At 44.4% G+C, this 26,316-nt stretch overlaps 1 protein-coding gene across 17 annotated transcripts in view; it reads left to right on the forward strand.

Annotated features, from left to right (window-relative positions):
* ANK1 (ankyrin 1) overlaps positions 1 to 26,316 on the forward strand; it is a 202,645-nt gene that overhangs the window by 112,085 nt on the left and 64,244 nt on the right. For all 17 annotated transcript variants that reach the window (XM_033103923.1, XM_033103928.1, XM_033103932.1 and 14 more), the window contains exons 3-6: positions 19,439 to 19,537; positions 23,683 to 23,781; positions 24,401 to 24,499; positions 25,557 to 25,742. In XM_033103923.1, coding sequence (XP_032959814.1) covers positions 19,439 to 19,537; positions 23,683 to 23,781; positions 24,401 to 24,499; positions 25,557 to 25,742 — 483 coding nt within the window. The remainder of the gene's footprint in view (positions 1 to 19,438; positions 19,538 to 23,682; positions 23,782 to 24,400; positions 24,500 to 25,556; positions 25,743 to 26,316) is intronic.

The raw sequence follows: 26,316 nt of genomic DNA on the forward strand, positions 1-26,316 counted from the left end.
GCAGAGGTAAAACTGATAGCAGATTAAAACTCTGAACCCATTTCTTTCATGGGAAGAGGCAGTAGGAACAAAGTATGGGCAAAGGGTGGATCAGAGTTGCTCAGGAGAGGGGTCCCAGGGACCGGTTGAACACTGCACCCCGGAAACAGCTGTAGGAGCTACAGTTGTATTGTTCCCAGGCCCCCCAGGTGAGGAGATTGTTATCTCTCCCCACTGGGGATGCATTCTTGGCAGAGACAGGCCAGTTCTGAGGCTTCCTTTGTTCAAGCTGGGCTGCAGGAATCCAGATGCACGTTTCTCTGCACTGCAGTGCCCTGTTGGGGAACACCAAACCTCCAGAGGCCTTCCAAGGGTTAAGATGCCAGCTCTCAAAGGAATCCATTTAGCAGAAATGGGGACAACTGAGCATTCATAAGCCTTGAGCCAAGGCTCATTTTCGGTGTGAAATTGGAAGATTTTGATGACACCCGGGGAATGGCTTTGTCCTGATTGGTCTCCTATTGGTGAGGCCCTGGGTGTAACTGGCTTGCATCGCTTCTGTCTCTCCTCAGAGCACCTCCTGGGTTCATCTGAGGCTCAGAGAGCAGCAGGCACCCAGGTGTTATTTGCACTTTATTGACACCATTTCCAATCGATGGATCCATCGGCTCAGCGCCAGTGACAGGTCACATTTAACCCTGCTAGAGACTGAGGGGAGGCTCCAACCTCAGAGTGCAGACTAGTCTTGGCTAAGACCAGCCTCTGATTTTCAAAGAGAAAAGTTCTGCTGGCAGGGGAGTAAAAGGAAGGATTCGCCATCGTGCAAAGCCCCTCCCTGCTGGTTTAGTCCTGGTTCCCCAGATCTTGGGCCCTGTTGGTCTTTGTCCTATGTTCTGTGACTGCCTCGGTGCAGGGGCTGCAGGTGGGCTACCCCGAGGGTGCCAGCGTTGCTGAGCCTCATTCTGGTTTTATGGGGTATTATGGCTTTTGCTCTTGAGTGGAGAGTATGGTTAATGTGGGAAGGACTATAGTAGCTGAACTTACGCCCTCATTAAACACATTAGTGTACCCATCGGGACAATGCTGCTGCTTGATAATGTTCACAGAGCTAAGCCTCGTAATAGCGCTCGAGCTTTCTTCTCTTCAAAATATGCATTTGTTGTTTTGAGAAGATAAAAACAGGCTCTTGTCCTGGGGTGTTGGCTTGAGAATGTGCTTTGGCTTGAATCTTTTGAGCTGGTGGACCGTGATAGCAGTAATACAGCAAATGCTGATCTTTATATAAGTAACACACTTTCAAATAGTATGTTGTGTGGAAAGAATATGTGCTGCTTGCCATAATAGGAAGTAATTACTGTAAGTAGTGTGAAAAGAGGAACTCTTGGCTTATATAAGAGGCAGATGAATATTCAGGGCAGTTTCCTTACTGCATAGATTATGTCTACTCATTTTTATCATCATCATCGTCGGCATCATCATTATATTTATAGAAAAGAACAAATTTACCCATAAGGACATACATATAGACATGCGTGCACCACGTCTGTACATGAATATAGGATTCTTTCATTTATTCAAGCATTGGTCATGCTTTGTACCCATTGTCTTTAGCCAACGTCTTCCTGTACATCTCTACGTGTATATGGAGTACTGGGCTTTAGGGATTTGATAGTTAAAAACAAAACTCCTGGTCCTCATCCTCTCGGAACTGTCGTCCACCGGGAATGAGAGCTGTATGAATCAAATAATCACACAAATAGAAATGCAAACCAAATTATGTTAGACACTGTGAAGGAAAGGCACAGGATTTTATGAGAATATATATAAGAAAGACGTGACTTAGATGGAGGTCAGAGAAGACTACTGTGAGGAAGAGATAATTGGCTAAGGGATGACGAGGAGTGAGTGAGGTGAAAGAAGGGAAGAACATTCTAGTCATAGAGAGCAGCCTGTGCAAAGTCCCTGAGGCAGGGAAAAGCATGGAAAGTTTAAGGAAGGTCAGAGTGGCTGCAGAGGGACTGAGAAATAGTCACAACAGTCTCCAACTGGGACAGTATGTCCCAGGACCCTGAGCAGTGTGTGCGTGCATGCACGTTTATGCCTATTGTGCATCAGAGTGTGTTTGCCTGCTGCCCCACACGTTAACCCTGTCATTGCTGATTGAGGGGAAGGATCTGGGGAGGGGACAGAGTGGCCAGAGCAGTAGCAGTGGGGGGTATTTAAGAGCTTGAGGCAATGGCTATTGACCAAAAGGAATGGAGGTATTTTAGCATTTAACAACATATATAGCTGTATCAGTGTGTCCTGGTAGAATAGAATAACACTACTTATAGAAGTAGTGTTAAAGATTCTGATCTTTATCTTAAGAGCAGAGGAAAGAAAACCATAGGTTCAAGCATAGGAGTGACATGATCAGAGGTGCGCTTTAAAGGATCATACTTGCTACTGTGTAGAAGACAGATGGAAGGGCCCAGAGGTGAACATGGGGAAGTCAGTTAGGAGACTATTGCATTAGTCTGGGAGAGAAATATCGGTAGCTTGGGTAAAGGTCAGGGGTGTGGAGATGGAACAAAATTAACATGCCTCTGTGATGAATAGGATGTGGGAGTGATACAGGAGAGTTAGCATGTCCCTAGGTAGACAGGGAGGTCCCTGGTGGAATAAACAAAGACAGCCATATCCTAAAACTTCAGGTTTTGAAATCACTCCTTCGCTCCAGGACATAATGTAACAAGCCCTTGAGGTTAATCATAAAATTCCTTTTGGCCTGACAGATGGAGCAGATCTGATAGATAAAGAGTGGGTTATTTTGCTAATTCCTTTAGGATGGGCAAGCAGAACAAACCTGGTAGACAAATTTCATTAGAAGGCGCCAGTTCCCTTCTTCAAACAAGTTCTCTTCTTCAAACAGCTCCCCTTCCCCAAGTAGACAAGGGAAGGTATAAAAGTAAGAGCTTTTGCCTCAGTCAGGGGCACCCCCCATTCGAGACCCCCTCCCGCTTGGGAGCTGCAACCTCTTCTCCTGCCTCTAATAAACTATAGTTTTTTTAAAAAAAACTATATATTTTTGCCTCTCCCTGGTCTGTGTTTCCATTCTTTGGCTTCACGAGACACGATCCTGGCCCACACTCAGAACCTGCCAGCAGATCCAACATCACCTACATCAGGAGGGCAGGAAAGAAAACTATAAGCATGACCCTCAGAGGTCTGCCTTATGCAGGAGGTGGAGACCACATTCACTGAGACAGGAGACCCTGGGAGAGAACTCTGTGTGGAAACAGGGTGAGGAGACAAGAACAGGGCTGTGTGGAGAGCCTCTTAAAGAGTCTTAGAGGAATCTAAGTGAAGAGATATAATAAGCAATTAAACATTTGAGCCTGGAATGTAGATAAGAGATCCAACCCAAAGATAGATATTTGGAAGTCATTCAACATTCGAGGAAGTCAAATGCTGGCGTTGGCTGATAAAAACTGGGCCGAGAGGCATGTTGAAGCTAATCCCACCAGTGTCTTTGTGGGGTCATTCTCCATGTATTTATTAAACACCCACTTTGTGCCAGGTACTATTCCAGGCATTGAGCGAGACAGACAAAATAGATCAAGTCTGTGCTCTTGTGGCATTTACATGCTAGTAAAGAAGACAGACGATAACCAAGAAAAAGAATGAATACATAATGTCAGCTAATGAGAAGTATCGTGGAGGAGAAAGGTATTTTAGTGGGGGTAGTTAATGAAGGCCTCTCTAAGGAGATGACTTTTGAGAGACCCAAAAGAAGTAAATGAGACCATGTGGTTTCTGGGGGAAGAGCTTCCTGGAAGAGGGGGAAACATATGCAAAGGCCCTGGGGGCAGGAGTAAGCTTTGTTTGTTTGGGGAACAGCAAGAACAACAGTGTGGCTGCAGTGGAATGATCAAAGGGGGAGGTGGGAGAATCGAATGGAGGTGGGAGAATTTTCTAGGGCCAAATCTTAAAGGGCTTATGTGCCATGGTGAAGACTTGAATTTTGCTCCAAGGGTGGGAAGCCATTGGAAGGTATTACACAAGAGATACTCAGTCTGATGTAGGTGTTTTAAACGATCACCCTGGCTGCTATGTGGAGAATAGACTCGGGACACGGACAGAAGCAGGGAGACTGGTCAGGAGACTAAGACCGTGGACTTGTTAGATCCCTGCTGTGACTCTAAATAAGCGGGGACAGTGGATTTGCCTCTTTGGGCTTGCGGTGTTGTTGCCTCTGGTTATGGTGGTCTCAGCACACATGACACGATGGCATGTAGAGGCCAGGGGCTCTTTACTCATCCTGGGACCATGTCATTCTTGCTACCACAGGATCCACATGGCAATGGGATGATTTGCTTGAGTCTCAGCTCAAAAGCCATTGTGAAGACATCTTTGATCCCCAGGGCTTGAAGTAATCTCTGCCTTTACAAGTGATCAGTAGCTCTCTTCCAGCTCAGCCTGTCCTACCATGTAGCTGGGTAATGTTGAGTCTATCTTATCTGTCCTAGCGGATGCTAAGCCACCTGAAGGTGAAGTCCAGGACTGCTTATTTCTCACAGCACTCGGATTAGGGGCTGTCGTATAGTAGATGCTTGATATTTGTTTGACTAAATGGCTACATAATTATGCACATACCACTATCAGCTTCATAGGTTCCATTTTCAGAATTATTGCTAGATTACTTAATGAGGTCAAAATGCTTTATTATGGAACACATAGCGATTTTAAAAAATATGTTCTGATATTTAACTCATTGATCTTACATGTTTACCAGTTAGCCAAATAAAAAGATAACAAGAGGAGAGTGCTCAGAACCTCTGGTCTCCTGAATTCCTGGAATTGTCAGGTCAGCGTGGATGCTGCCCTGGAACCACGAGCTGTATGTAACTCCAGGGACAAAAAGACCTCACTATTTTAGTTTCTGTTCTATTCTTGCAGTGCTAGCAGCCACTGGTTCACTCGGCCTCCCTCATAGGAAAGACCTGAGACACTGGCGGAAAAGTTCACACCCAAAAGAGAAGCCTTGTTGTCTGCGGTGCTGGCATACGACACAGAGTTAGAAGAGAGGTTTTCTGCAGCATCCCAGCCAGCGTCTATCCACGTAGCCTGTCTTATTTCTCTCCGTTCTAGTAGTTCTTACTACCTGACTGATGATGCATCTGTGTCTCTTCCCTTTTCTCTGTCTTCTCTACTAAAATGTAGGCACTTCGAGGGGAGAGGACTTGGTTTTATTTGAGGCCCCTTGTCACCTGCCTGGCACATAGCAAGTGCTCATGGATTTAGTCAGTAGATGTTGAGCCTGCTCCCCACTGATGATCAAAGTTTATGTATTTGATGCTTAGCCCACTTAGGAACTTGATCTAAGCACTCTCACTTTTAAGAGCATTGTGAAATAGTCATTCTTAGGATAATGACTCTGGTGGCTCAGATTCTGGCACTAGCCCCACTCGTCAAGTACACGGCAATATTTGCTGCAGTATCAAGAAGTTCAACCATCTGAATGAACACAAAAACATAAATAACTTCCAATGCTAAAACGGCCAATAAAACCATGGGAGGCCATGCTGGTTCCAATGATGGCCCCTAAATTTCCACATGTACAATCCACATGTCCCCCATTACTACAGGGACTTGTTTATCTTGGAAGTAAAGGATTTTAAGCATTTTAAATAAATGGAGCACCTATAACAAAAGTTTCTGCTGCAATCTTTACTACAGAAGCCCAATGCCAAGTCATTTGATCAGGATTTCTTGGGCTCTGGTGATTGTGGTAATCGCTACCTTTCCAAACCTTAGAATCTTAGAGCTTAGAGATCATGGCATTCAACTTTCTCACTGTGTAGTTCAGAAAGCTGAAGAGTAGAGGGTATTTCTGAAAATCTTCTGAGCTTTATGACTTTGGATTTGGTGGCATGGGCTTAAGAAGACCACCTGAACTTTCTCCCGTCATTCGTTTAGTCCACAAACATGTACTGAGCACTTGCAGTGACCCACACACCTTGCTAGAGACTGAATCATTCATCCCCTGATCTCAACGAACTCAGAGGCAGGTTGTATATAGAAGAAATACAGCTTGAATATACAGCTTGTATATAGAAGGTTACAAACTCAGCGTCACAAGTGCCATCCAGAACGAGCACAGAGGATGTTTTCATTCGTTCAACAAATATTTAATGAACTGCTATAATAGGCCACGTGCTGCTTACTCATAGGTGAGTAAGTCCCGGTGCCCCGCTCTCTAGCCTGGGGATAGTGGCTAACATGCTGATGAGTCAGAGAAAGGCTTTGAAGAAAGAGTAGGAGTTTTTTAGGTAGAAATTGGAAAAAGGGAAATGCAGCAGGAAGAATAGATTATGCAAAGGCAGGAGTGGTGAAGGTCATGTGCATGAGGGAGGCCAGTGGGATTGGGGTAAATGAAATGAAAGAGGGTGAGGATGGCGGTCAGCCAGGCTAACGAGGTGATGTCTGGGTCAGTAGCCTAGTACTTTTCTCTGTCATCTTTTACTTATTGACAAGCATAGAAATGGCATTCAAATACGTAGTTGCCTAATTTTACCTGCACTCCCCAAACTCACACAAGAAAGCCTTCCTAATATGATAATGTGGCATTATTAAACTGTCTTAAAACGTGCTGCCTTGTTGCAGCTCTGGAATAGCAATGAAGGAGAGAGAAGAATATATTTTTGCAGCCCCTACATGGGAAATTGGTGTTGTGTGGTGTACAGTTCAACAAGAGAAGCAACTGGATGCCCCAGGCCTGGGACCATGCGTTCTTCTGAAGTTCTCGTTCTTACTAGGAAAAATATTAGTGAAAAAAGATGAAACTTAAAAGCTTCCATCCCCTAAATTATTTTAAATGGGTAAATTACCTTTGCATTTCAGCAGAATAAGCTACTTGATGTTCATCTTGCTAATTATATGACCGATATACAGTTTTAAAGTAATTTGATTACTTGTCATGAGTCAGAGCGACCCAGTGTTTAATAATCACAGATTCCAGTTCTGCGGTGTCTCTGCTTTCCCCAGGCACAACCACTTTTAAGGCTCACATCACTCTTGTGAGTTGGACAGAGCAGATGACTAACAAGTGAGGTTGTCAGAGATGAAGAGTATTCCCGAACTAGAGCCCCGTCTCCCAGCCTAAGTGTCTGTGCACTGCACCCCACAGGTGGACTTGAGACCTGCAGGAGGTCCAGTTCCTCTGGGAGACCTTCCCTGTTCTGGTTTCATTTCCCCTTCCTTCTTGGTGAAGGAAGAGTTAACTGACCAATTCAGTCACATAAAGATGTCCATTGGTTGCCACAACGGGGACATCTCTGGGATGCTAGGGACTAGGAAAAGTGTGAATAACATGCTCAAGAATGATCTGGAACATATTGCAAGGAAAGTGCACCCTCCAAACTCCCTTCATGGTTTGATTGCTGTGAATTTACAATATGAAGATCAGATGTGATATTTTTACTCTTGAGAGACTAAGAAAAAAGATAGCTGTGTGTGGGTCAGGTTTCATGAATGTGCATTCAATTCTGCAAACTCTTATGGAACGCACACTACATGCCAAGCCCCATGCTAAGACCTAAGATACAACGGAGAGGAAAACATAGAACTTTAAAAAGGCCTATCCTTTGAGAGACACAGACACAAGAGCAGATAAACGCAATTCCATGTGATACAGGGCCTTGCTAGCGTTATCATCAAGTACCATGGGAACACAGTTGAGACAGCAGTTCACTTTTGCAGGGCTGGAAATAGGCTATGGTGTGCCGAAGAGAGACTGACAGGGAAAGTCACAGAGAAGAATGGCATTTGATCTGGGCCTTGAAGGAAGATTTGCCTCTCTGGTTATTAGAGGAAATGCTAAACCCAATTCCTATTCTTTCTGATTGGAATAGACCATGCATGTAAATTAGCCTGAGATTATTTATAGTTGACTATGAATTCTTTGATACAAACTTTTGGGGTCATTTTTGACAACCCTGCCCCTGATTTCAATTGTTTTGTGATTTTTAATTTAACAACAAAATTTTACATGGTAGTTATTTACAAATTCATACTATACAGAAATATATAAAGTCTTCTGTAAGTCTCGCCCTGTGCCCCAAATCTCTGTGAACAGTTTGGTGTGAATCTTGTCATACCTTTCTCTATGCATCTCTCCATGCGTACCTTATTTTCTGAGAGCTGTTACATTGTTTTATTCTGGAAATATGGAATTAAGAGGAATCTAGGAGATGGAGCAGTTCTAACAGTTTGAAGACAGATAGATGGAGGCCCAGGGAAATGAAGTGACACGTCAGCAGGACAGTTCAGAGGCCTCAAGCCCTTATCCAGTTCTTTGCTCTAAACTCCACTGCCCTGTTTCTGAAGGTCTGGCTCTTTTTCTCTTCTAAAGGAATGCCAAGATCTCGGACATAGAAACTCTTTCTAGTCCATAGGAGATATTCTTAGCTGCTGAGCTGAATTTTAAAGTTTTATTCTCTCATTAACTTGAGCTCACACTTCCTCCTCCAGTCTCCCCAAGGGCCTTCAAACCCTGCAGCTGATCTGCTCTGAGCCGTGGGACTTTGCAGAGCGGGGAGGCCGTGCATGTTTGTTACTTAGAGTAGAGAGAAGGTGATCTGGGGCTGATTCATCCCCAAGAGGTCTGAAATAGTTGTGGCTTCCTTCCTTCCTTCCTTCCTTCCTTCCTTCCTTCCTTCCTTCCTTCCTTCCTTCCTTTCTTCCTTCCTTCCTTCCTTCCTTCCTTCTTTCCTTTCTTCCTTCCAGAAAATGAAAAGGTTTAAAGCATTTTTCCTCCTCATGAATATCTAGTAAACTATGACTCTTCAGAGCTGCCTGGGTGGGAGAACTAAATTTAGGTTGCAATGAAACAAAGGAAGGAAAGTGCTTAGAGCCCGTCTGATTTTTTTCCATCAGCGCCACCTCTTTCTTTCTGAGTTTGCCCTTTCCTCTGTTTCTGCTCATAATCTCCTTTCCCCATCCCTGGATAAGAGACAGGTTGGCAAAAGAGATAAGATGTGATTTTTCCATCAGGTTATGGCCATCGCTTCAGTTCTGTCTGGCTTCTGATCCATTAGATCCCAGGATCACATATTTTTAGCAGACCTATCCCACCAAGCGGTCTCTGGGGAGCCATGTGATATCTGGGTCAGGATGAGGCTGCAGGTGGGACGGCCCTGCAGAACTGATACCTGCTCTTGGCAAGAGGCTACCCCATCAGCTGGTTCCCACGCGGGCTTACAGCCTGCTCTCTTGCCATCGTTTGGTGGCACTCCAGGGTTTTTAGCCTGGAATAATCTTGGAATTCTGGTAAGACTTGCACCTCTCCTATTTAGAAATAGGAGGGATGTGTGTGCTCAAGTCCTCACACTGGCTCTTAGTTCTGACACAAGCAGAAAACTTCTGGGGTACCCATCCTCTACCACCATAGCCAGAGCCCAGAGTGACCCACAGCTCTGCTTCTGCTTCTTCAGTAGCCTCTTCCAGTACCACTCTCTCCCACCTCCCACTTTCATTTTTAAAAATTTAAATAGTTTCAAACATATAAAAAAGTTGCAGGAACAGTACAAAGAATTCATACATCTCCTTCACCCAGATTACCATTTTACTGCATTTGCTCTATCATCTGTCTGTCTATCTATCTATCTATCTATCTATCTATCTATCTATCTATCTATCTATCTATCTATCTATCTACCTATCTAATTATATACACTATATACGAGTATGACATAATTTCCTATCACTTCTAAACATTCTAGTGTGCACCACGCACCCAAACGTAAGAACACTGTCCCACATAACCACCCTACAAGCCTGCCAGAAATCAGGGAATCAACAATGATGCAACACAACTATCCACAGACCCTGATAACATTTTGCTAAGTGTCCCAACAATGAGAAATTGTTCTTCCTCTCCCTCCCTCCCTTCCTACACCCCCCCACTTCCTCCCTCCCTCTCCTTCTTTCCTGCCCCAACCCACTTCCCATCTCTATCTCTGTCTCTGTCTCTGTCTTTCATCCCCATCCCTGTCTCTATCTCTCTCTGTTCCAGGAGTCTTCCCAGAACACACTTTGTATTTAGTTATCATGTCTCATCAGTCTCCTTCAATATGTAACACTTCCTCAGTCTTTGCCTGTGTTTCATGTTTTTGACAGTCTTCTATTCTGTAATTTGAACCTCAGTTGCGTCTGCTGCTGTTTCCTTATGACCAGACTAAGGCAGTGCATTCTTGGCAGGAATACCACAGAAATCATGCTCCCTTTCCACCCTGGTGATGTTAACCTTGATCACCTGGTGAAGCTGGTACCTGCCGGGTTTTTCTGCTATAAAACTATTGATTTTCCCCTTTATAGTTGATCAGTATTTTGTCATGGGAGGGGGCATATTCTAATATAATGCCAATACCCTGTTCCTCATCAAACTTCCAGCCACTAACCTTGGCATACATTGATGACTTCTGCCTCTTTCAACTACCACTAAGCAGTTCCAAAGAGTGATTCTCCATCTCCATCATTTCTTCTAGGTTTATTACCTAACATTCTACGGAAGGATGCGCTTTTCCTCCTCCCTCACTGATTTATTTTTTCATTATTTATTTATACCTGTACAGACTCATGGGTTCCTGCTTTATTTGATGGGTATAATCTCACACTCTCATGATTTATTTTGAGGTTCAAATCTAAATTAGGCTGACAGGAGCCCTTTCAATAATGCCTTCTTTGCATGTCCTCTTCATTCTTTGAGCATTTTCTTACTTCTGGCACATATTGTCCCAGGGTGATTTTTTTTACTTTCCCTGCTCCACCCCTGGATCAGCCATTTTTCAAGGTTCCTTTTAGTGAGGATGGGATTTAGATACCAAAATCTGGTCACTTGATGTGCCCATTGCTACTGATTGCTGTACATACATGTGTGTGTATACATACATCTATAACTATTTCTACACTTATCTATGTATAAATATTTTAAAAATCCATGAGAGCATGGCAGTACTTCTAATTCTAGTTCCACACTTCAGGGTTCTTTCTAGCCTTTCCTCTTTCCAGGTTTATAAATCCCTTCAATGACAAACCTAACTGCCACTGAGTTACTCCATCCTCAACATATTTATTTATTTGCTTGATGTAACAATCTCCCAACCACGCCAGAATAGCTCCCTCCTTTTTCTCGACCGCAGACATGCTTCTGACAATGCCTTTGTAGGGCCCCTCTTTTGGTTCACTGCCCTGCTTCTCCGGTATTGACATCTCTGAGCTGCATGTGGAGGGAAGAGAAAAGGAACAGAAGGTAAGATGAGAAAACTCCCGTGCACTTTTAATTTGTTTTGGTTGAAAATTTAATCCAGGCAATCTGAGGAAAGAAATAAGTTTTTATATTGTTCTAGTAATGTTTTTGCTAGTTGCTCAATTCATTTCCTCATCTAGTCAACCCACAGTAATGGCCACTCCCTCTTTCCTTTCCTATCATCTCGTTTGTTCATCATCTCCTCTGCCTTCTTTGGTTTCCATGGTCTTTACCTTCTTTTTCTTCCCTTACCATTTCGCTCTTTCCCATCAACTTCAGGATTTTGAGTAGGAATGGCAACCATTCAATCCTTTTTTTAATTTGTTTTTCTCCATAAGATCTGTTTAATTCTTTTTTGATACTCTGTTTTAGGGCTGTAGACCTGCAGATACATAACATAAGTGATCTTGCTCCACAAATAGGGACCAATAGTAGAGCAATGCTAGAGGTCACAAATGCACAGTCTGGTTGTCACTTGGGGAATTAAACTTCTGTAGCATAGAATGTAATATTTGTCATCTCTGGACAGATATAACAAACTAATAGAGGATCTGGATTGAATAGGAAAAATGGGATATTAAATATAAAAACCTATAGCTGTGACCCTCTTCATATATATCCTTGTACTTGTTATGGGCAAGATCTTCTGACTGGTTCTTTACTGACTGCACGGGGAAAGAGGAGTGTTGCGTGAAGGCAGAGTTATCTAGAAGTCCTCCTCCCTCATCTCCCTTTTTGTTCACTCTGGGGCCCTCAGATTTCTTAACATTCTCTGCTAATTCTCGTGGTTTGTTCTTCCCAGGACTCCAGTCCTTTACTTCCCCATAAAAGTTTCCCCTGGCCAGTGCCTCTGAACCTGGCGAGATGGCAGCCAACTAATTGAATAAGCTGAACCAATAACACGGTTGTAGGTGTTTATGAATAAAAAGGTCGTACTTCCTAGAGACAGCATCAGCACATGAGCTTAAGTCCTCTGGAAATTTGAGCACTGCGTGGCTCAAAGAAAGGAAGTAGAGGATGGAAATAATGAGTTTCAGGTATGTGGGGTGGAGGGGGTAGATGAAATTTGATGTCCTCAGGACACACAGCTTGAGACGGCCTGCTCCGTGGGAACAGGGGTCAGCCATGTTTGTGGGTAAAATAAATGGCTGGGAGAAAAGGAATGGAAGGGTTGTGTGTCCGCCCAAGAATGTAAGCATCAGATTTGGAGACGTTCTTGCAATTTTCAAAGAGCTATATAGAATTGCAGGACCCCATAGCCTTTCTATTTGAAAACATCCTGTGCTCTGGATGGGATAAGAGTTGAATTTCCTATGACATGTCGACTGTATTTGTACATTTAGAAATCAATTAGTGTAATTGGGGCAATCAGCTCTGCTAAACAGAGGAATAATTTACTGAGAACAAATGTCTGGAATTGTGTATTTTGCCAGTGGAATTTCTCACAGTTGGTATAAGAAAATACTCCAAATTAAATCATTCAGGCTGAATATGACTTTTTTTCTTCTTCTTAAAAATGTTAGAAGAAACACAGCCTGGCTGAGATCTTCTTCCCCTCCCATCAGACAGATTGCTTCTGAGAAGAATCCTCTAAATTGACATTTTACCTGAAAAAGAGCAAAGGCAGATGAAAAACTCCAGGTGTGTGCTTGGTATAAATATTTTTGCCCAAAAAAGAGACCAGAAATGTCTGCTATATTAGGGCCATGTGGAATGAGACCATATGGGGCCAGGTGGTCTTAGAAGCTCAGTATAAGGAGTATGTAAGATGTAAAAAGCTTCAAAGAACATTGCTCACACCCTAACAATGAAAAAAGCCTGGATATTCTAAAAAAAATTATGATTTTTCCTGAGCCCATCAGAGGGCTGAGTTAGCAAGTTAACCAAGGTAACTGAATTCCAAAGAAAGACAAGCCCCTCCTAGGAGAGGGCCACTATTTTAGCTTTGGCAGAGTGTAAGAGAAAGATGTGGTGGCCATACAAACCAAATTCTTACGAATTCTTAGAGGACTATGTGGGCCAGTGTGTCTGAAACAAGCTTTCTCCACAGGTGCTCATGAGAAATATTGACGTAAGTCAGGAGACCAGAGAGAGACTCTCTTGGTGGCACAGGAGGGTAGGAGGTGCTTGGTGGCTGTGGAGGCAGGGGAGGGAGGGAGGGACTTTGCCTGCTTCCCCAGAATCTTCCCTCATGTGAAGCAAAATCAAACCCTCTCACCTTTAGACTACAGGCAAAAATCCATTCTCCACAAGGAGGAATAGAAACAAACTGCCTCTGCTTCTGGGGAGAAGTATGAAACAGTCCTGCTCTAGGACACAGGCAGAGATCCAGTGCTGCTGCAGGAATGGTAGAGGCAAAGCCATCTACTTCTGGGGAAGGGCAGGAAACAGTCTTAGACCAGGATCCTACACCAGTAAAGAGCAGAGGTCTGCTACTGCTGGAGGAGGAGCAAGAAACTCCCATCCAAGACCAAGTACAGAGACAAGGCAGGTTTGGCTGCCTCAGAGAAGAGGGGAAGGAATGCTAAAACAAACAAACAACAACAATAACAACACAAAGCCCAAATCCCACCTTTGAGATCCAGGTACACAGCTTGCCCAAGATTGAAGCTGGACCAGAACAAAAGAGAACTTCCATGCTCCCACTTGCTCACCATCTTGTAACAAGAAAGAGCATACTACTCCTGGGAGAAGGGTGAGAGCATGGAAAGAGACCCCAGTTGAGACACAGGCATGCACGGATGGCTCCCCTCAAACCAAGGGGAGATTGAGAACACAGAAAAACCTCACCCAGCTCCTACACTAAGTTTAAGGTTAACAGCAGCCTACCTCTAGAGGAATTTGAAGGCTGTGCTACACTGACAATAAAAACAAAACCCACGCCTAGGTCAGCTCCTGCTTAGACGGACTCAGCTCGCCACCACCACCACCATGCTAACAACTTCACAGAAGAAGAGGGAAGTCCATTTTTATATGTAAATGCTATTTCCTTCAGTCTCTACTGCTCTTCTACACATAATGTCTGCATCCAATTAAAAATTACAACACACACATAAGAAAAAAAAAACATTGTCGAGAGACAAATCGATCAACAGAACCAGACTCAGAGATCACCTGGATGTTGGAACTATCAGATGGACTTTAAAATAACTATGATTAACATGCTAAAGGATCTAGAGGGGAAAGTGGATAACATTCGTGAACAGATGGGGAATTTCAGCAGGAGATGATAACTATAAGAAAAAGTCAAATGAGTTGCTAGAAATAGTTAAAAACAAAAAACTGAAAAACACTTCCTTGGCAAATAGTAATTTCTTCAATAGCCTCATCAGTAGACTGGACATAGTTGAGGAAAGAAATAACTTGAAGATAAATCAATAGAAATGAATCAAAAGAGAAAAAACGAGTGGGAAAGGAGAACAGAGCAGCCAAAAGCTGTGCACAATGTCAGCTGGCGTAACATACATGTAATTGGAGACCTAGAAGTAGGTGTCCTCAGGAAGAGGAATCCGGCAAGTTGGTGTTTTCCTGAGAAAGGCATGTGGTTTAAAAATGGCCACAAGTAGTTATTGTCTGCCTCCCTGCTTCCACTTTAGCTGAAGCATTTACTCTCAGAATCCTCCACTTCCTTCTTGCTTATCTTCTATACTCAGCCATTTAGGGGAAGAAATGTGTGATTTCCCCCCATAATTTCCCCCTTCAGTCTGTCTGCATTCTGCATCAAGAAGAGTGGCTGTGAAGGTTAGATGGTGTAGCTGAAAAGATACAAGGCAAGATACAGCAGCCTTCCTTTTACTTTTAGCAAAAAACCTAAACTTGATTTAACTAAAATAAAACAAATGGATTCTGGCTTTGAAGGAGTGCTATATTATAATTTACCTCTGTCCATAGTTATAGCTAAGAAAAAAATTGCTCACAGAATTTTCATCCCTTGCCCCTTCTTATTTTAGCAATAAAAATTTTGCTTAAAGAAAAAGAAAGTATTCAATATGGTATTTATCCACAAAATACTCTTTTGGATACCGTAAGTGGTCTCCTGTATAGATTAGTTATGCATCTGATAAGAAAATTCCTTTAGTGTATATGTGCAGTAAATTAGTTTTCAGGCATTCAGTGATATCAGCTACTGGACAATGAGTGACCAGCCATCAACCTGCTGAGGCTAGTTGCTGGAGAACACTTTCTGCAGTGGGTCTGGATGCTGTGCATCCCTCGAATTCAGGTGCTTCCTGGAAGAAAAAGGAAGGCACTTGATAAACGTTGCTGGGAGCATAGTTTCTAAAGTTTTGCCTCATGGGTTTAGAATTTAAACTCAGACAGGGCTTCTCATGTTGCCCTGTTAGTGAACTTGCAATCCTGGCTGTGTCCTGGCTGCCTGGCAAGGTCTCTGTAAAACTTTCCTGACCTCCTTGACAGAACAACTTCTTTCTCCTCTGTGCTACTTCTACTCTTATACATGCCATGTGGGGCATTTCACATGATTTTGCATTTATTTTTTATGCATCTATTAAACTGTGTTCTTTAATGGTAAGGGTTTGTGTTTTATTCACCCATAGTCTGGTGACAAGCACAGAATAGGTTCTCAATAAACATCTGCTGAATCAGATTAAGTAAATGCTCAGCAGGAGGTGATTGCAGTGGCTATAAGTGTAGGTGAGTGTTTATTTTAGTCACGTGCCATGTGTGACTTTGTTCTGCATTAAATTCCTGGGCCTTTGTAAACACCTGTCACAGCTATGCCAAAATGAGCTAGTTCTGTAGCTCTTATGAGGGTGTTGGACTCAGATCATCACAGTAAGAGACTTGGAAGGAACTTGGGGTGACTATGTTGAAAACAAACAAATTAAAAATAAAGTAAGAAAAATTAAAAAATCATAAAGAAGAAAGAGATCCATTGAACCAGGATTAAAATGGGAACTAAGTGAAACTATTGGAGATGCAGTTACATTTATTTTCTTTTTTTTTTATTTTCTTTTTCTTTTTTTTTTTAATTTATTTTTAATTTATTGGGGTGACAATTGTTAGTATAATTACATAGATTTCAGGTGTGCAATTCTGTATCACATCATCCATAAGTCACACTGTGTGTTCACCACCCAGAGTCAGCTCCCCTTCCATCACCATACATTTGATCCCCCTCACCCTCATCCCCCCCCCCCCAACCCCCTTACTCTCTGGTAACCACCAAATTACGTTCCTCAGATTAATTTTCAAACCCCGTGGCCATCCTGTGGTCACCGACTGCCCTCCAATCCCCTCACCCTCCCCCCCACCCCCCACCCCTCCCGCCCATCTAGCAACCCTCAGTTTTTCCTCATGAGATGCAGTTACATTTAGACAGTGCCTTTTATGCTGAAGAGCATCACCTTCTGCCAAGAGTGCAGCTTTGGGAGGGAGGTATGTGACACAGGGAGGGATGCACACGGGCTTTCTGTGGGCCAGGACTATGATCCCGGAAATCAAGTCCAGCCGTCATCACCAGACCTATATGGCTAATGATTGTGACTGAGCGTTAGCTCTGAGTTGCTTGGTAATCAAAAAAGGGGAAATGTACTTTCATCATCTGATAAAAAGAAACATACTAATTCCTAGGAGGAAAATAAATCCTAAACCCTTTTTTATTCCTGGGAAATTCAGGTTGATTCTACATGCGGCCATGTATAAAAAGGCTGTGTGACCTTAGCTAATCATTTGACTACTCTGGCCCTTGATTTCCTCAGCAGTCAGGGATCTCTAATATCCCTTTCGACTCCAGAATTCTCTGGGCAGACAATATGTCTACAATCTCTCTGAACTAAGATCCTGACACTGGCTCCAAATAGCAGAGACAGCCGCTAGAGCAGTAGCAGTAAACAGTAGGTGTTTTCCTTCTAGACTTGCCAATTTGCCGGCTTTGAGGCATTCGGGACCAACAAATACTCATGGGAAGTGATTGTGCTGTACAAATAAGCATAAAACCCCACGAGTCAGCCCCCACCACACTCAATACTGCCACAGCTGAGTCCCCAGACATAAGCCAACTGCAGCAGCAGCAGAGACTCCCACAGCCACATCACCTTCATCACGGGGTGCCTGAGCTCAGCGCTGGAACCTTCCAGACAAGGCCACTGCACATCACAATGCTCTGGAAGGAGCGAGACTCCTGTGCAGGCCTGCTCCAGAGTAGAGCTGAGGATACAAAGCTGGAAGGAGTGGCTCCAGGTCCCCAGAGCACTGTCAGTTGACAAATGACGTTTCAGAGAATTTGTGTTTTGCAAATTGATTTGAGGGGAACTGGTTTCCTTCCGCCCAATGCTCTTCTCCCTCTCCCAGATTCCTGTTCTAACAAGACTGCTGTCTTGCCTTTAATCACTGTCTCCCTTTCTGTTATCAAAACCTAGCCTTTTTCTGATAAACTCATTCACACTGGGGTGTGAATAATTCATTTAAAATCATACCGCTGTGGATCCTACATTTAATGATGTTCAAAATCTGCAAGAGGAAAAAAATCCAATGGAGATTTTCAGATATTTGCATGCGGAAATAGCGGGTGAATGGGCCCTCCCCCCCATCACCCACCCTTTACTCTCCCACCACACGCACCTTGGCGAGGCTGGCTGTGCTGATGTGCAAAGATTTGGCCAACTGCACTTTTCATGTTTAAGGTGCAGGCTGGGCCTGATCTAAGGAGGAAGTAGGTAAAGTACCCTTTGGAACCCACTCTTTTCTCTGACATCCAAGGCACCTGTTATATTTGCCCTGTCTGAGGCCTCTATATAAAGAGAGTTTTATACACCTTCCATTCTTCCATCATGGGATACCTGTCCTGTGTCTCTTTACTTCAGTAATTACTCATTACTTTCCTCTGGGGTTTTAGCAAAGCAATAAGACTAATCTGCTAAGGGTTAGTGCACTACCACTCCCAGGCAGAATGTTTGGTTTCAACAAGGAATCTCCTGGAAATGATGCCCTGACACAAAGGGAGAATGGGAATTTCAGGCATCCATGGTGGGGCTGTGGAGCTATGTGAGGATAGGTGACGAAGGCTTTTCTTATTGGCCAGAGGCTGTGGTGGCTTTGCGGCATTCCCTGGAAAGGAACACGGCAGAACATAACTCACCAAAACAGGAGACAGGCAAGAGGGATGGGATAAGAGAAGACAGTTGCTGATGGGGAAAGAGGCGGAGAGGAACAAGACACAAACGTCAGGGATAGAGAGATTGCTTACAGACTAAAATCGTTTTCTATATGGAGCCAAGATCTATTCATCCATTGGAAGTGAAATTCAGTTCATTGAAATTAGTTCCATCAGATTGTCCGAATTATTTGTGACTCTACGTGGCACTCTTGGAAGTCAGCTTTTGCCAGAAAGTTTGAAGGCACTGAAGTGCGTGGATCAGAAAACCAGGAAGCGGGCAGGTAATAAGTCAAACTTGAGCCAGGCTGCTTTCTCTAGGGCACACTAGTAGCTTCGCCAGATATCGTTGAAACTTTAATTGGTTAGTGAGCTTTTTTAAATTGGTTTAATTGCTTTTGTGGACTGATAATTGGATGTGGATAATGTTTATTTGTTTCCACAGACGCACACATACCCTGCCCCTAAAATTTAACTGTCAGACAAGCTTGGTCACATTTGAAATGACAAGGTGGCAAAAAGGCTATTTTAATGCTAATTCTTCTGCTGAGGAAATCTTACAGCTGAATTGTTGGTGGTATTTAGTTTTCATATGACCTTATTTCAAAATTTATTATTTTATTAAATATGCATCTATTTCTGCAAATGTTTAGGATGCCCTAGTATTGCCTCTCTGCTTCTCCTGGTTGCTCCTGTGAAACTTAATCAGGGGGTTGAAGCTATACCTTTTCAGTTAAGTGAATGCTCTAAAGCCTGACCAAGATCTGAATTTCAAGGTCACCCATTGGCTTTGTGAGAGCTTCTCTACACTCAATTCATGTCTGGGGGTGGTAGTCTTGTCATCACCCCGTTTTCCTTTCTGTGCTCTCCTGTTGTCTGATGCTCCTTCAGAAGAGCTGCTAGGAGAGGCTGGGCTGGCTCTGCTCCGCCTGTGGTGATACCGCCCAGGGCCCCGCCAGTTCTTCCCTCCCAGCCCTTTGTAGGAAAGGGTGTCATTCCAGCCACTCAGATCAGCAGGTACACAATCCCTAACCACACTCTCTCTCTGCTCGTTACAGAATGGGCTGAACGGCTTGCACCTGGCCTCTAAGGAAGGCCATGTGAAGATGGTGGTTGAACTCCTGCACAAAGAAATCATTCTAGAAACAACAACCAAGGTACGTCTCTTAGGGAGCAGGGGAACTTTACATTGAAACTTCAAGCGTGTGTGTCCCTCACGTAGTATCCCAAGCCCTGACATGAAAGCCAGCCATTCATGAGAGAAACGCGAACTTGCTTCTGGATTTGTCTTCCCAATCATTTTCTCGTTCTGAGTCGCTGAAGTCACCTTAAAACACAGGACCCTTTTTCCACAGAGATTCAGTGGGACTTTCCTTGATCCTTGTCACTAGACAATAAATCTGAAAATCAAACCTCTTTTCTGGTGGCTTCATACTTCCTCAGGGTCCTTGGCTTGAACATAGTGACTAACAAGAGCACTGTGAGCTCCACAGTCAGGTGCTTGGAGTCCGGGTCCTGAGAGACGTCATATTCTGTGACCTTAAGCACGTTGCTCATCCAATGAGAATCCTCCATTTCTTCATCTGTAAAATGAGGGTTGTAATGCTTAGTTGCGGGATTGACATGAAGATGAAATGAGATAGTGTGTAAAAATGCCTGGCACCTAGGAAGGAATCAATGGTTATTGGTGACACTGTTGTTACTGAGGGCTGTAGAAGAGTCCGGATCCCCCCTCACTTATCCTTCTCCTCAGTCAACCCCACACCGGTCTCCTCTGATCACCTTGAACAACCTTCTCTTTCACTAGGAGACACTCAGCAGAGGCTGAGTCACACCTCTCACAGCGGCCTGTTTCTCCCTATAGCAATAACTTATAAACACCAGTGGCGTAAGTCCAGAAACCACAGTCATGAAACTGATTCATCCACAGGTTGCAAGACAGTTTTATTTCTTATATCCATGCATCTTATTTGCTCATTAAGCAAGATGCAGCCAGCATTGAAACACAAAACTAAACTAAACAAAAAGTCACCTCTGCTTACTAACTCAAGTCCTGTTTTCCTCTTCTTCTTCCTTTGTTACTTCCCATGGTTTTCCACTTGGGCTTCTCCCTCCAGTCTCTTATTTTCCATTTGCTATTTATTAAACATGGTCTCACATCAGCCTCAATTTCAGTTCCATGCAGGAAACATTTTGTCACCTCTCAAGCAGAGAACCAGAAGAACACTATGTAGAGAACAGATATAATTTATGTTTATGAAGTGAACTAGCAAAATATTATGAAGGTAGAATCATCTCTTGAGGTAAAATTCTGTAATTTTCATGTCATTTCCCGAAGGTAAAAACATCTCAGATGTAAAACAGATGGAGTTGCTCTTTCTGAGTATATATGGGGCATGTTCTTCTAACCCCACGACAAACACCAATTGTTTCCACCCTGATCCTTCTGTGGGTACAGGGATGCAATTAATTTTTATCCTGATGCTCTCATATACCTGGCTGCAAGCAGCGTGCCATCTGACGGGCTCTGTGTGGGCCACAGCCGATTTTCTTCCCCTGGCATTCCCCCAAGAGCTGCAAAAACATTATGGCTCAGCACTTTTACTCTTTCCGAATTTCCCCCTTTGATTGTTATTTTGCAAGTGAACACTTGGAGTGTCTGTTATTTATAGAAATTTTATAAGCCAGCGTGGTTTCTGAATGCCATGCAGAGGGAGGAAAAAAAAAGGTGAAACTGAAACCGTGGGCTAAGAAAGAGTCATAACAGATTGGGGAACTGTAATGGGTCTCGCAAGCCTGAGAAAGATTAAAAATGGAAAAGAGTAAAAAGCCAAAACCAATATAGTTTCCTAAACTGTGCTTAGATATTTTAAAAGCACAAAACAAATGCGTTCTCTCCCCATCCTGCTGTCTCCACTACTTAGAGGCCAGAGCTCAGCATCCAAGCTGATGGGGAACAGGGAGAAAAGTTCAATCCCTCCACTCACGTTCACTCAGCCTCTCCCATGAGCTCTTGGACTCCCTGGAAATGGAGAAATTGGGTCTTTGCTGATCAAATATAGCTAAGAAAATTTTCCTGCTTCTTTGAGGGTGTGTTCCTTCATGCTAAGGGAGGAGCAGAGAAAACGGAGGCCCAGGACTTCTCTCCCTGTGATTCCTGCCCCAGTGCCAGGGGACCTTCTTCTGGAGCCTGACACTGTGTGCATTTGTGTATCGATGGGCATGGGGGAGTTTGTTTCCCAGGGTGTTCCCTTGGCTCTTATTGCTCACCAGTGCTGCCTTCAGCCCAGGCCCAGAAGACAGCACAGGCCAAGATCCACAGCCAGGGCTCCACAGCTGACCTGCTTCCCTTCACAGGGTTTATACAGGGAGAGCGCTGATGTAGTGTGATTTCAGGCAGGAAGGGGCAGATGGAAGAAGCAATCAGCATAGCTTCTTGAAGTCAAAGAGTCTGAGTCTCAATCATCTCTGTACCTCCAGGCCTGACCCAGAGTCTGACACACACATGTGCTCAGTGTGTGACGAACGAATGGACATAGCGAGCCTCCTTCTTCTAAATGGAGAGACTTGGAGTTCTGAGTCCTGATTTCTAGAGAAGTTTCTGGTGCCAACAGCCCTGTTCCACTTTGTACACAGTGTGAGTCAAACCCAAGTGCCAAGGCTTCTAAATGTAGGCTCTTTGGACTTCTATGAAAAATGATTAATTAGCATCTATACATTCATTTCTGGCACTTACTCTCTGACAGATATTTGAGGAAGAACCCTTTTATTTATCAAATGGAACTTAAGGAGAAATCAAAATGACAAGTCCAGAGGCAACGAGCAGGGCCCTCCTGCCTGATACAGGCCACGCTTTAGAGGCAAAGACCTGAGCCCCTTCTGGCCGCTAGGGTGCCTTCCTTGGGGGCCGCCTCACCCACCTGCGGGCTCTTGGGGCAACAGTGATGGGGTGGCCAGAGAGCTTAGACCTCGTGCTTCTCAGTTCCACCTGGGCAAGGACCCTTTTCTTGCAGGTGACAGATGGCTGATGCACGTGGAATGGGTTTGAAGTTCCTGCTTGTCAGGGCTTGAGATTCCTGAGATGGATTAGTAAGTGTTTATGTAGTTTAGTTAAAAACTATATACCGTGTGAACTAGAAAAAATGAGGTCGTTTAAGATCTCTGCTCCTTAAGTAGCAGAGGGACAGATGGCTCCAGCTGTAGTCCGGGTTTTTCCCACCTGCCCTATTTGCCCAAAGTTGTCAGGTGGGGCCTGTCCTGCCTGCCTCTCACTGAGCACGGGTGCCAGTGGGGTCATGGAGGCAAGTCGCCCTTGGAGAAAGTGCTGACGTTCCAGCCCCAGGACATCCAGGAGGCAAGAAGGAGCCACAAGGAAACTGGCGTCCTAGGGCAGAAGAAGCCTGCTAGGCCCAAACCCTGTCTAGGAATTGTGCAATAAATACCTAGGATGAATCCATACAAGAAAACCTGAATGTTCCACTCACCTTCTCAGAACCTGCCTGGTTTCTTAGTCTCTGTTATCAGTTCTTAGCTTTTAAAACATTTACTTGAAAACAATTTTGTACCTCATTTTGTTCTAGTGTTTATTTTTTCTGGCTTTTCTCTCCTCTCTTATTTGGTGACATTTTACTAATTAATATTTCAAATATACTTTCTTTGTGTTTTCCTTTGCCAGGTTTTATTCTATCTATTTTCCCCAATTTACTTTCATATTTTCTTCTCTTCCCTGCATACATTATATAGCTCATTTAATTACACCCCCCCCAACTCCTATACATATTTCTACCCCCCTCCCCCTTTTCTTTGTTTGGTACTTTACTCATTCTCTTCCCCTCTCATTCCCTCTGTCCGCTTTGGTCCAGCGTTTGCTCAGTAGGTAAGTATCACGGTAACAACATCAAAGGAGCTGAGCCTGCGGGACCTGCCAGCCTCCTTTTCTGCAGAGCTCCAGGCCTCATGGGGGCTCTGCTTCATCCTGCAGAGTTATAGATTGGGAGGAGCTGGAAGTCCAAAGGAGGCCAGCTTGCCTGGCAAACCTTCAGTGTGTGTCCTGTCAGCCGGTGACACGATGCTGCGCCTGTATGCAGTTGATTAGTGTTCTTATTCTTTGATATTAATTTCCTCCTTGTGCTTCCAGCACTATTTCAAGATGTATGATGGGTTAGGCATACACATGTGTGTTATCTACCCCTTTTGGCTGTAAAGAAAGCCACTGCCCATCCACCCTTGTTCCTGTCCCTTTGACAGTCACTTACCCAGGCCCAGTGGGAAACCTCCTCTCCTTCTTCCCAATGTGTTTCAGAAAGGGAACACGGCTCTGCACATTGCAGCCCTTGCTGGTCAGGACGAGGTGGTCCGGGAGCTGGTCAACTATGGCGCCAACGTCAACGCTCAGTCCCAGGTGATGGCTCGCTCCAGTCGCGGCGCTAGAGGGCGCTGCTTTTCTCCTTCACCTGTGTGTCTGTTACATAGTGGGTCCGTGGTGGCTACCTCAGTGGTACACGTACTATGTAGCTGAGTCTAGATTTATTAGTGATGTGTCTCCAAGCACTGAAGAAGGCATCCTTTATTATTTTTTTCATTCTTCTATTACACATTCTAAGCACGATGTGGTTGGTCATTGTGGACCCTTTCCCTGTTCAGTAAACCAGCCAAACGATATCTTTAGTTATGGCTCATGGGGGGGAGAAACTGTATGAAGGGATATGGGGGGCTGATGAAGAAGGGAGTGAAAATAGAGAAGTGTGTGCGGGAGGCTGACTGATGATGGTGAGGGGCAGAAACAGACTTCCATGGAGTGTCGCCCCCACCTTGTGGCCTTTTATAATAATCCCACTGAGCCATTTCAAAGTGGCAATGAGTTTTTATAACTAGAGATATGGGTGGGGGGTATTGCTCTGTGGGCTGAGTGAAAATAGGATAAAGACAGACCTGTGCTAGAGTGTAGAGGATTTTGCACCTGTTTTAGCATCTCTCAATATTGTGGGTGAATTTTAATGAGTTTTTCTCTTGGTTTACAGAAAGGTTTTACACCCTTGTACATGGCAGCACAAGAGAACCACTTGGAAGTGGTTAAGTTTTTACTGGAAAATGGAGCTAATCAGAATGTAGCCACAGAAGTAAGAACCTTGGGAAATGGCCTCAATGTTGGAAGGCTCTGGGGGTAGGACATGGTTGTGGGGGCATGTGTTCCTGGGACGTGGCTCGAGCTGCATCCTCTGTCCTGATCAGTGTGGTGTGCCACTGAGTGCGCTTGACCTTCAGATCACTGCACTACTCCTGGCTGCTGTCGGACTCTGCAAGGGAGTAAGAGACAAAGTCATGGGTCTTGAGGAATGCCCAGACACATAGCAGAGGAATGACATCAGAGTCTAACATGTCATTCCCACTATAACCAACGCTGAGGGCTGGACAGGAGTGAAGATGTGGGTGTGTATGGTTAACAAGTCTGCCTTGGACCTTAATGAGAAAGGCTCTTGCCGTGAACCCACTGTACACTCTTGGACAAGTCACTTTAGCTTGATCCTGATTCTGTCTTTGGTGAAATGATGAAATTGGACTAAAATCCAAGGGTTCTTTTGACCCTTAACATTGTAAGACTCAATGATTACATGACTTTGTTATCATTCTGCTTTGGCAGCTTATGGGGTCCTGTGCCCCACAGTACACAACTGAGGGAATTAATAACAGTAGCTCACAATCAAATCCTCAGTGCCTGGCATCATTTCTAGTATTTGGTAGGTGTTCAATAATATTCGTGAAATGAACAAATGAATGATCATCTGCCATGTTTAAGGCACTGTCTGGGCACCAATAGATGGGGTGAGAGGGAGGGTAAGCAAAGAAGCAAAGGGTAGTAAAAATATTCTTATAGTACTCATTCAGATTGGGAACAAATTATAAAGGAAAATTATATAAGTGCTTCAGAAAAATTTCTGTAGGCTCTGCGAGGTGGCAGAGAAAGAAAGTGGGGCCAAGAAAGGCTTCAGGGAGGAGGTGGCATTTAAGCCAAGCTTGATGGATGAAGTGGGCTTTGAAGAGCAGAGAACTGGAGGACGAGGGCCTGTCATGAGCAAGAAGAACCGTGCGGTGTGAAAGCATGTGTCCTGCTTTGAGGACAGCCAGGGGTCAGATCCAGTCAAAGAAAGTTGATCTTTCCTCCTCCCCTCTGGCCAGGACGGCTTCACTCCTCTCGCCGTGGCTCTGCAGCAGGGCCATGAGAACGTAGTGGCACACCTCATCAACTACGGGACGAAGGGGAAGGTGCGTCTCCCTGCCCTGCACATCGCCGCCCGCAATGACGATACCCGCACAGCTGCGGTGCTTCTGCAGAATGACCCCAACCCAGACGTGCTTTCCAAGGTGAGGGCAGCCAAACGGAGGACCAGTAGAATTCTAGGGCCTGGACCGTAGGTTACCAAGGCACCATCAATTCCCAACAATTTCTCCAAACACTGACCCAAACCAGAGATGGTGCCAACCATGCCCACTGAGCCACAGGGGACAGCTTCACCGTAAACCCCGGCTGAACGCCTAAAAAATGTGTTTGGCATGGGGCAAGGAAGGTTTCTGTTGCTCCAGACCATCCGGAAAAGTGTCCAGTTGGGCAGGGTGGGTCTCTGGCCAGAGTGAAACTTTGGAATCCCAGCAGATGGTGTTCTAGAATTTTATCCTACTGTCTTTCCCTGGCCGCCCCCTGGTGGAGGGAGGGAGGTGACCTCACATGTGGAGATGAGAACATGGAGGATCATCCCAGGGGGCCTGGACAGCTAGCAGTGTGTACTCACTGCCTGATGTTTTGAGTCACGACTGATCTACTCTCTGTAAATTTAGGCTGTTCATTTCTTCTTTATAGCGGGAATGGATTTATATTGGGTTATTCTCAGTCTCCCCACCCCATGGTCACTGGGTTTTGTCTGAAAAACTGCTGACTGGT

This window comes from Rhinolophus ferrumequinum, chromosome 4 (genome assembly GCF_004115265.2).
Source record: "Rhinolophus ferrumequinum isolate MPI-CBG mRhiFer1 chromosome 4, mRhiFer1_v1.p, whole genome shotgun sequence".
NCBI classification, from domain to species: domain Eukaryota; kingdom Metazoa; phylum Chordata; class Mammalia; order Chiroptera; family Rhinolophidae; genus Rhinolophus; species Rhinolophus ferrumequinum.